This window comes from Pollachius pollachius (genome assembly GCF_949987615.1).
Source record: "Pollachius pollachius genome assembly, chromosome: 11".
Lineage (NCBI taxonomy): Eukaryota > Metazoa > Chordata > Actinopteri > Gadiformes > Gadidae > Pollachius > Pollachius pollachius.
Genome location: NC_136944.1, coordinates 24287576 through 24298931, shown reverse-complemented (window position 1 = coordinate 24298931; position 11356 = coordinate 24287576). Strand labels below are relative to the sequence as shown.

General features: G+C 57.4%; 1 protein-coding gene across 2 annotated transcripts in view; it reads right to left on the bottom strand.

Moving 5' to 3' along the window:
• Positions 1-1361: 1361 nt before the first annotated feature.
• Positions 1362-11356, bottom strand: part of ap5z1 (adaptor related protein complex 5 subunit zeta 1) — a 14037-nt gene continuing 4042 nt past the window's right edge. Inside the window, exons 4-17 of one of the 2 annotated variants that reach the window (XM_079745754.1) lie at positions 10554-10695; positions 9805-9917; positions 9539-9713; positions 8146-8196; positions 6745-6885; positions 6330-6367; positions 6001-6163; positions 4982-5160; positions 4494-4636; positions 3909-4158; positions 3678-3775; positions 3444-3576; positions 2690-2904; positions 1362-1818 (exon numbers count right to left, since the gene is read on the bottom strand). In XM_079745754.1, the coding sequence (XP_079601880.1) occupies positions 1575-1818; positions 2690-2904; positions 3444-3576; positions 3678-3775; positions 3909-4158; positions 4494-4636; positions 4982-5160; positions 6001-6163; positions 6330-6367; positions 6745-6885; positions 8146-8196; positions 9539-9713; positions 9805-9917; positions 10554-10695 (2085 nt within the window). In that variant the 3' untranslated portion in view covers positions 1362-1574. The remainder of the gene's footprint in view (positions 1819-2689; positions 2905-3443; positions 3577-3677; positions 3776-3908; positions 4159-4493; positions 4637-4981; positions 5161-6000; positions 6164-6329; positions 6368-6744; positions 6886-8145; positions 8197-9538; positions 9714-9804; positions 9918-10553; positions 10696-11356) is intronic. The other variant, XM_079745755.1, reaches the window with a different exon arrangement.

Below are 11356 nucleotides of genomic sequence, written 5' to 3'. Positions count from 1 at the left end.
GAAAGAGAGAGAGGGAGAGAGAGAGAGGAGGAGAGAGAGAGAGAGAGAGAGAGAGAGAGAGAGAGGGAGACAGAGAGACAGAGAGAGAGACAGAGGGATGGTTTGTGATGGTAGCTCTTCCAGCTGGTTGTACCAGGGGACCAAAGGCTGATTCAGCCCAGGTGTAAACCAACCCGGACCAGAGCATCACTAGAGCCGGCTCAGTCAACTATAGAGCCGGCTCAGTCCCCTATAAAGACGGCTCAGTCCCCTATAGAACCGGCTCTATAGCGGACTGAGCCGGCTCTGAGTAGACTGAGCCGGCTCTAAGTGGACTGTATGGGACCGAGCTTGCTGTGGTTAACTGGACTTCCTGCTGGTTCTGGAGCGGCTCCACACCAAACAGTCACTGACTGGAACTATGCCTTAATAGACTGAGATTTTGGATTCATGATGTCATATGTGTATCAATATACCACTGAATCCACTTTCAGAACCACTACATAGGGAGGACTGGCGGGACCACCCTGACTTGTGGACCGACTCTGTGGTATTTACCTGCAGCGTGCCACGTGAAGGCAGAGAGAAGACGCGCACAACGCTACCCTTTGCAGTTCTTCTGGTGGCCGCTAGAGGGAGACATCCGCCTACATTCATTCACGAGGAACGCCAATAGAAAAGCCTACAGGTTCTTTCTCTGGGGGAGGGTGGAGTTGTAGAAGCTCCGCCCACCCAGTAGTATCTGGTGCTAGAGGGCGAGGCTAGCTGCTACGTCACGTTTCAGCAGAGCCGTTTGCAGAGTCCTTGAGGTCACTGATAGTTGTAACAAATAATTAAGCTTCATACTTTTAATTGACATGTTAATCAAATCTTAAGGAATGTTTAAGTGTGTATTGAAGACATTCATTCAAAATACTCAAGTTTTTGCTGCTACGGCTAAAGTTATCCACAAGTATTCATCATTCGTTACCTCTGTTGTGACGTGTTATGTAAACTAGATCAATACATAACCCTAACCCTATCCCTAAATGAAATGGCCGTGACAGGTTTTTCAAACAAAGCTGAGAAACCGCCACCATTCCAGCTGTCATTTTGTCTTGGATGACTCTTATTCAAACGTAACATTCCTGATTTAAACCCAAAACACATGTTCAGGTTTTATTGCCTAAAGCTACTTAGCTATTGTGTCTTCATGACTAACACTAATCAGGTACATAAGTAGAGAACAGCCTATAGTTTATTACATTTCCTAGATAGGATGAACTATTTTGTATGCAAACACAAAATATATTATATTTTTCTGTAACAAATGATTGATCTATTTCTATGGTTAAATACTTATTGTGTTGCATCTGAGATATCTCACAGGTAGTGAATGACTTGTATCACATACTTTTATTGTGTCATAAACAAAACTTATTATGCAATAAATGAAATATGCTTCAGGACACCACTTCTGTTAGAGTTAGTTATGTATATATGTATGTGTGTCTTTATGTATGTACACACATACACACGTGTGTATGTGTGTCGATAGCAACAGTTGAAATTCACATATTTGCATTTATTTAGAAAAGTGCCGCCCCCCGCCCCGGTCAGTGGAGGGGGGCCAGGCCGCTCAGGGCCCTCAGCTGGCGGCTAGGGGCCACGTGGGGGTCGCGGTGCCAGCGGGGGGCGGAGGGGGGCGGGGTCAGCACGCTCTGGGCCACGCCCGGGAGCTTCAGCAGCGAGCACAGGTCCTCCCCCCGCGTCACTATGGCAACCAGGTCCTCCTCCCGCGCCCAGAGCGGCACCGCGCCGCGGGCCGCCGCGCGCAGCTTGGAGAGGAACAGAGAGACCCTGGGGCACACACACACACACACACACACACACACACACACACACACACACACACACACACAGACGAACACACACACACACACACACACACACACACACACACACACACACAGACGAACACACACACACACACACACACACACAGACGAACACACACACACACACACACACACATACACAGACACACACACACACACACACACACACACACACACACACAGACGAACACACACGCACACACACACACACACACACACACACACACATACACAGACACACGCACGCACGCACACACACACACACACACGCACACACACACACACACACATACACACACACACACACGCACACACACACACAAACATACACACACACAGACACACACATGCACACACACGCACACACACACACCCACACACACCCACACACAGACGAACACACACACACGCACACACACACAGACGAACACACACACGCACACGCACACACACAGACGAACACACACACGCACACACATACACAGACACACACACGCACACACACACACACACACGCACACGCACACGCACACACACACACAGACAGACAGAGGAACACACACACACACACACAGACGAACAAACGCAGACGAACACACGCACACGCGCAGACGAACACACGCGCAGACGAACACACACACAGACACGCACAGACGCACACACACACAGATGAACACACGCACACACACACAGACGCACACACAAAGACACACACACGCACACACAGACACACACACACAGGAAATAGTCAATCCTCACACATTAAAGCACATATCAGAATTCTGAATCCGGACCGAACCACAACCACAACAACAACAACAACAGAAGGCTACCTGGGGATGAGGTCATGTGACCGGGACGCCAGCTTGGCGAGCGCGCTCATTAGAGACGTGATGACCCTCGGAGCAACAGGCTCCTCCCCCGGGGGCGGGGCCGAGGAAGTGACCTCAAACAGCACTGCCTCCAGAGACTCGAAACAGGAAGTGATGAGCTCCACGGAACAGCGGGGGTCACTGCCCCCCGAGAGGAACTCCCCCAGGAGCCACACCTGGACACACACACACACAGTGACACACCTGGACACACACACACACAGTGACACACCTGGACACACACACACACAGTGACACACCTGGACACACACACACACAGTGACACCTGGACACACACACACACAGTGACACACCTGGACACACACACACACAGTGACACACCTGGACACACACACACACAGTGACACACCTGGACACACACACACAGTGACACACCTGGACACACACACACACAGTGACACACCTGGACACACACACACACTGACACACCTGGACACACACACACACAGTGACACACCTGGACACACACACACAGTGACACACCTGGACACACACACACACACAGTGTGTGTGTGTCCAAACAGACGCAGCTCCATTGAGGGTAGGGTTAGGTTACTATTTATTGACGCACAGAGCGATGTTTGAATGGTCCCCTTGGGGTTGGAAAGGCTCTTCTGCTTTTAGTTTTTGAGGTGAAGTACAAAATAACTTGAGTATTCCACACAAACACACAAACACGCACAAGAACACCCACCACATTGGTGAAGACGGCTTCTTTGCTGAATGCATTGGCTGTCGTCCCAGCAAACTCCAGCAGCTCGTGTGATTGGTCCACCACAAGGGAGGGGCGGATCTTACAGAACCTCAATAGGTGAAAGCTCAACACCCTGTGAGGAGGAAAGGACAGAGATAAGACAGACAGACGTGTGTGTGTGTGTGTGTGTGTGTGTGTGTGTGTGTGTGTGTGTGTGTGTGTGTGCGTGTGTACCTGTGGATCTCCTTGATGAATGTGGGGATGTTGAAGAGCAGACTGCTCCTTTCCAGCAGCACAGAAACCAACTGGGATAACAGCTTCTCATTGGCTACCTGGAACACACACACACACACACACACACACACACACACAGTGGACCGGGGATCAGACCCGGGAACCCGACTATGACCTCTGACCTCCGGCTCCTCCGGAGTAAACATTGCGGGAGGGGGAGGCAGGCCTTACCGTGACAACGGCGTTGAAGTAGACATGCAGCAGGGGGGGGAGGGCCCGGGCCGCCTGGACGACCCTGGGCCAATCAGCAGCCTCGGCCAGCAGCCGGTGCAGCGCGGCCAGCCGGGCGATGGTGTCGCCGGAGCCCGCCTCCGTGCGCAGCAGGAACAGGAAGAGCCCTCGGTGGGCGGGGCTACGGAAGGCCTCCAGGGACAGCTGGGCCCGCCCCCCGGCTGCCTCTGAGATGGGAGAGTAGGCCAGGCTGGACGGAGGAAAGACTCAGTCCCCCACAATGCAACGCTGGAGGCAACACGCTCACTAGACTGAAGTTGGCAGACCAGATTGGTTTTAAGATACCTTTGGAATATTGATTTATTATTATATTTACACGTCAAAATTTACATATGAATGTAAGTGTTAAAAAATACCAACGTTTAAGAATGAGATAAAGTTCATATGATGCAAATTAAGGCAATAGAAAGACATTATGACATTTTGCTTTTCTTATGACTGTGTTCAATTCTAGACAAATGATGAACAAGTGTGTAGCTACAGTGTGTACCGTCTGACGTGGGGGGGGGGGGGGGGGGGTCTCACCGGAGCTGCAGTATGAGCGTGGCCGAGAGGCAGGGCAGGTCCAGAAGCGAGTGCAGCAGCTCCACTGCAGTCCCTGGCGTCACCAGAGAGGGCAGCAGATCAACAAAGTCCTCCAGCACCGCAGGGCTGTCCCAGGCCAGGAACTACCACCGAGGAAGAGAGAGGAGCCAGCCGGCAGGTTGGGGGAGGCCTGTGTGTGTGTGTGTGTGTGTGTGTGTGTGTGTGTGTGTGTGTGTGTGTGTGTGTTTACCTTCAGCAGGTTGGGGAAGGCCTGTGTGTGTGTGTGTGTACCTTCAGCAGGTTGGGGAAGGCCTGTGTGTGTGTGTGTGTGTGTGTGTGTGTGTGTGTGTGTGTGTGTGTGTGTGTGTGTGTGTGTACCTTCAGCAGGTTGGGGAAGGCCTGTGTGTGTGTGTGTGTGTGTGTGTGTGTGTGTGTGTGTGTGTGTGTACCTTCAGCAGGTTGGGGAAGGCCTGTGTGTGTGTGTGTACCTTCAGCAGGTTGGGGAAGGCCTGTGTGTACTGCACCACGCGGGCCTGCAGGCGGTGCTGGTGGAGGCGGGTGAAGCGCAGCAGGCTGTGGGCGAGGTGGGGGTCGTTGAAGAGCTCCGCGGGGAGCCGGCCGAACACCAGCCGCCAGACCGGCTCACAGTCTACCGCCGCCGTCTCCCCTGGAGACACACCGCCGTCGCCATGGTTACCACACACACGCCCATCGCCATGGTTACCACACACACGCCCATCGCCATGGTTACCACACACACCCCCATCGGCATGGTTACCACACACACGCAAAAACCCTGACTGTGATCAGGACGTTACTTTGCTACATGTTACATGATGTAAAGTAAATCAAACCACCTACTGGTGGGGGGGGGGGGGGGCCCACCGTGGTTGAGGTAAGCTGGGGGGGGGGGGGCACCGTGGTTGAGGTAGAAAAGGGGGGGGCACTGTGGTTGAGGTAGAATGGGGGGGGGGCACCGTGGTTGAGGTAGAATGGGGGGGGCACCGTGGTTGAGGTAGAATGGGGGGGGCCCACCGTGGTTCAGGTAGAATGGGGGGGGCACCGTGGTTGAGGTAGAATGGGGGGGGCCCACCGTGGTTGAGGTAGAATGGGGGGGGGGGGGGCACCGTGGTTGAGGTAGAATGGGGGGGGGCCCACCGTGGTTGAGGTAGAATGGGGGGGGGGGGCACCGTGGTTGAGGTAGAATGGGGGGGGGCCCACCGTGGTTGAGGTAGAATGGGGGGGGGCCCACCGTGGTTGAGGTAGAATGGGGGGGGGGGGGGCACCGTGGTTGAGGTAGAATGGGGGGGGGCCCACCGTGGTTGAGGTAGAATGGGGGGGGGGGGGCACCGTGGTTGAGGTAGAATGGGGGGGGGCACCGTGGTTGAGGTAGAATGGGGGGGGGGGGGGCACCGTGGTTGAGGTAGAATGGGGGGGGGCCCACCGTGGTTGAGGTAGAATGGGGGGGGGGGCACCGTGGTTGAGGTAGAATGGGGGGGGGGCCCACCGTGGTTGAGGTAGAACTGGGCGACGGCCAGCAGCACGCGGGCTGCTCCCAGCTCCGGGCTGAGACGTCCGTACAGCGCCTTCACCGCCGGGAACGCCCGGAACACTTGGGACACGTCTTCCAGACACACCTGGTCCAGGATCAGCACCGCCTCCACCAGGCACTGGGGGGGGGGGAACGACACTATGACATCACAGGACCAGCCCCGCCTCCACCAGGCCCTGGGGGCGGGGGAACGACACTATGACATCACAGGACCAGCCCCGCCCCCACCAGGCCCTGGGGGCGGGGTTAGTACATTTTATATGACAGCACTGGGCCCGACTCACCGCCTTCTGGAGCTCGGAGTCCGCTCGCTTCAGCGCCTCTGGAGCAGAGGAGAGGAAGGAGAGATGAGCTGCTGGGCGCACAGGACAGACAGACTGGCAGGCAGACAGACAGACAGACAGACAGACAGACAGACAGACAGACAGACAGACAGACAGACAGACAGACAGACAGACAGACAGACAGACAGACAGACAGGCGTCTCACTGCGGTCGCTTTGCTGTATGAGCCGCTGGGCGTACAGTACAGACAGACAGACAGACAGACAGACAGGCGTCTCACTGCGGTCGCTTTGCTCTATGAGCCGCTGGGCGTACAGTACAGACAGACAGACAGACAGACAGACAGACAGACAGACAGACAGACAGACAGACAGACAGACAGACAGAAAGAAAGACAGACAGACAGGCGTCTCACTGCGGTCGCTTTGCTCTATGAGCCGCTGGGCGTACAGGAAGGCCTTCTCCCTCAGGCGCTCCCGGGGAGCCAGCAGGCGGCTGGAGGAGGAAGTGGCTGAAACCATGGAGATCACCGAGCTGTCCATGTCCGAGCGGTCGTCTGCGAACACCAGAGTGGGTCAGGGTCAAAGGTCAGGGGGACGGGGAAAGGTTGGCCATTGGTTAGAGGGTTGGGTTGGTCGGAAGGAGAGGAGACGACCTGGTCCCCTTCCTGTGAACACAAGGGGGCGGGGCGTGAGGCGGGGGGCGGGGCGTGAGGCGGGGGGCGGGGCGTGAGGCGGGGGGGCGTGAGGCGGGGGGTCGTGAGGCGGGGGGGCGTGAGGTGGGGGGGGTGAGGTGGGGGGGCGGGGCATGAGGTGGGGGGGTGAGGTGGGGTGGGGGGGTGAGGCGGGGGGGTCTGAGGCGGGGGGGCGTGAGGCGGGGGGGGGGGCGTGAGGCGGGGGTCGGGGCGTGAGGTGGGGGGGTGAGGCGGGGGGGCGTGAGGCGGGGGGTCGTGAGGCGGGGGGGCGTGAGGCGAGGGGGCGTGAGGCGGGGGGGCGTGAGGTGGGGGGGCGGGGCGTGAGGCGGGGCGTGAGGCGGGGGGGTGAGGCGGGGGGGCGTGAGGCGGGGGGGTGAGGCGGGGGGGCGTGAGGCGGGGGGGGGGCGGGGCGTGAGGCGGGGCGTGAGGCGGGGGGGTGAGGCGGGGGGGCGTGAGGCGGGGGGGTGAGGAGGGGGGGCGTGAGGCGGGGGGGCGTGAGGCGGGGGGGCGTGAGGTGGGGGGGCGTGAGGCGAGGGGGCGTGAGGCGGGGGGGCGTGAGGTGCGTGAGGTGGGGGGGGTGAGGTGGGGGGGGTGAGGTGGGGGGGGTGAGGTGGGGCGGGGCGTGAGGCGGGGGGCGTGAGGTGGGGGGGGGGATCACAGAAGGGTCCACCCCCAGATCAATCCGATTCTGTTTTCTGTGTTTTTAGTCGAGTTAGACGGTTGGGTGATCCTGAAGAGTGACGCGTTAGTGATCCTGAAGTATGACGCGTTAGTGATCCTGAAGAGTGACGCGTTAGTGATCCTGAAGTATGACGCGTTAGTGATCCTGAAGAGTGACGCGTTAGTGATCCTGAAGAGTGACGCGTTAGTGATCCTGAAGAGTGACGCGTTAGTGATCCGTGCGTAGGAGAGAGATGCTAACCACACACACGTTAAACACAGATCAGCAGTGTTCCCCAACGTTCATCCATTCATTCATTCACTCGTTCATTCAGAAGAAGTTAGGAGTGAGCAAAGCTCAATGAATGAATTTCACCGACCTAGTACACACACCCACGCACGCAAACACATGCAAACACACACACACACACACACCGAGCGGTGGGAGGGGTCTCATCTTACCCGTGCAGTGGGAGAAGGAGTGGGAGAGACTGAGCTGCAGACTGCAGCCCGCTGGTGGTGATGAGAGAGAGAGAGGGTCTGAGAGGGGGTCTGAGAGAGGGTCTGAGAGAGGGTCTGAGAGAGGGTCTGAGAGAGGGTCTGACAGAGAGAGGGTCTGAGAGGGGGTCTGAGAGAGGGTCTGAGAGAGGGTCTGAGAGAGGGTCTGAGAGAGGGTCTGAGAGAGGGTCTGACAGAGAGAGGGTCTGAGAGAGAGAGGGTCTGAGAGAGAGAGGGTCTGAGAGAGAGAGGGTCTGAGAGAGAGAGGGTCTGAGAGGGGGTCTGAGAGAGGGTCTGAGAGAGGGTCTGAGAGAGAGAGGGTCTGAGAGGGGGTCTGAGAGAGGGTCTGACAGAGAGAGGGTCTGAGAGAGGGTCTGACAGAGAGAGGGTCTGAGAGAGAGAGGGTCTGAGAGAGGGTCTGAGAGAGAGAGGGTCTGAGAGAGAGAGGGTCTGAGAGGGGGTCTGAGAGACAGAGGGTCTGAGAGAGAGAGGGTCTGAGAGAGACAGGGTCTGAGAGAGGGTCTGAGAAAGGGTCTGAGAGGGGGTCTGAGAGAGAGAGGGTCTGAGAGGGGGTCTGAGAGAGAGAGGGTCTGAGAGAGGGTCTGAGAGAGGGTCTGAGAGAGAGAGAGGGTCTGAGAGGGGGTCTGAGAGAGAGAGGGTCTGAGAGAGAGAGGGTCTGAGAGGGGGTCTGAGAGAGGGTCTGAGAGGGGGTCTGAGAGAGAGAGGGTCTGAGAGGGGGTCTGAGAGAGGGTCTGACAGAGAGAGGGTCTGAGAGAGAGAGGGTCTGAGAGAGACAGGGTCTGAGAGAGGGTCTGAGAAAGGGTCTGAGAGGGGGTCTGAGAGAGAGAGGGTCTGAGAGGGGGTCTGAGAGAGAGAGGGTCTGAGAGAGGGTCTGAGAGAGGGTCTGAGAGAGAGAGGGTCTGAGAGAGGGTCTGAGAGAGGGTCTGAGAGAGAGAGGGTCTGAGAGGGGGTCTGAGAGAGGGTCTGAGAGAGAGAGAGGGTCTGAGAGAGAGAGGGTCTGAGAGAGGGTCTGAGAGAGGGTCTGAGAGAGAGAGAGGGTCTGAGAGAGAGAGGGTCTGAGAGGGGGTCTGAGAGAGAGAGGGTCTGAGAGAGAGAGGGTCTGAGAGGGGGTCTGAGAGAGGGTCTGAGAGGGGGTCTGAGAGAGAGAGGGTCTGAGAGGGGGTCTGAGAGAGGGTCTGAGAGGGGGTCTGAGAGAGAGAGGCCATACAGCCTGAGACCCGACACCATGGCCCCATGTATTAACCTGCTCATAAACCACAGCCTTCTCCACAAATCAATCCCACACAGGGGCTCAGAGCCACCGAGACAGACAGACCGACAGACAGACTAACTGTACCAGCTTCGGCGGAGCTGTCCCCGAGGGCGGCGGCGGTGGAGGCCAGCAGCCAGGGCCGCAGCAGGGAGAAGGCGTGGGCGTTCATCCACTGGTCCTCGGTGAAGCCCTGGGCCACGCAGAGCACGGTGAAGAAGTCCCCCGACAGCCCCCCGTCAAGCTCCGTCACCGGGCCCGGCTGGGAAACACACAGAGACACACACACATCAGGTGGCCACACACACACATCAGGTGGGTACACAAACACAAACACACACACACACACACACCTGACGTATCCTGGGTCCGGTGAAGAATCCCACAGAGGAAGCCCCGCCCCCCTGCTGGGTGCTGGCGTAACGCAGCCAATCGATGAGCTTCTTATTCAGGAGGGTCACATGATCTGCCAGTGAGGGAGAGGTGATTGACAAAGAACAACCCTGTGGATGTGTGAGGGAACTTCTGCCCCGGGGTCTCCCAGTCTGCCCAGTGCCCTGCACTCAAAGCTGACTGGGACACACCTGGTGGAACAATGCAGGCCCCTTTGACGGTGCTCGTCTCACTCCTAGTGCCCCCTGGGACTGAAGCGGGATCACACTACTGCCCCCTGGGACTGAAGCGGGATCACACTACTGCCCCCTGGGACTGAAGCGGGATCATTCAGTTAGGGTGAATGGTTTAGGATTCTTTCATGATGTTGATCAGTCAGTCAGTCAGTCAGTCAGTCAGTCAGTCAGTCAGTCAGTCAGTCAGTCAGTCAGTCAGTCAGTCAGTCAGTCAGTCAGTCAGTCAGTCAGTCAGTCAGTCAGTCAGTCAGTCAGTCAGTCAGTCAGTCAGTCAGTCAGTCAGTCAGTCAGTCAGTCAGTCAGTCAGTCAGTCAGTCAGTCAGTCAGTCAGTCAGTCAGTCAGTCTGTCTGTCTGTCTGTCTGTCTGTCTGTCTGTCTGCCTGCCTGTCTGCCTGCCTGCCTGCCTGCCTGCCTGCCTGCCTGCCTGCCTGCCTGCCTGCCTGCCTGTCTGTCTGCGTGCGTGGGTGCGTCACCTTCGGTCAGGCAGTCCGGGCTGTGGCTGATGATGGCGGCGAGGGCCGGCAGGGTGTGTGTGAGGGAGTGGGCGGGGCCCTCAGGGGCCTCCAGGCTCCTGAGTAGGAGGCCACACAGGGACGGCAGGTCCTCCCTGGACACCTGGAGGGAGAGGAGGGAGGAGGCGCAGGGTGAAGGAGGAGCACTGAGGCCACTAGAGGCCCCTGAGAAGGTTCAGACTCAGAGGAACCCGAGAGGATCTCCCACAGAGACCATGACCCCTTAACAGGGTTAGGGTTAGAGTTAACCCTAACCCCTAACCCTAACTCTAACCCTTAACAGGGTTAGGGTTAGGGTTAACCCCTAACCCCTAACCCTAAGCCTGTTAAGGGTTAGGGTTAACCCTAACCCTAACCCTTAACAGGGTTAGAGTTAGGGTTAGGGGTTAGGGTTAGGGGTTAGGGATTAGGGTTAGGGGTTAGGGGTTAGGGTTAGGGGTTAGAGTTAGGGGTTAGGGGTTAGGGGTTAGGGGTTAGGGTTAGGGGTTAGGGGTTAGGGGTAGGGGTTAGGGGTAAGGGGTTAGGGGTTAGAGTTAGGGGTTAGGGGTTAGGGGTTAGGGGTTAGGGGTTAGGGGTTAGGGTTAGGGGTTAGGGTTAGGGGTTAGGGTTAGGGGTTAGGGGTTAGGGGTTAGGGGTAGGGGTTAGGGGTTAGGGGTTAGGGGTAAGGGGTTAGGGGTTAGGGTTAGGGGTTAGAGTTAGGGGTTAGGGGTTAGGGGTTAGGGTTAGGGGTTAGGGGTAAGGGGTTAGGGGTTAGGGGTTAGGGT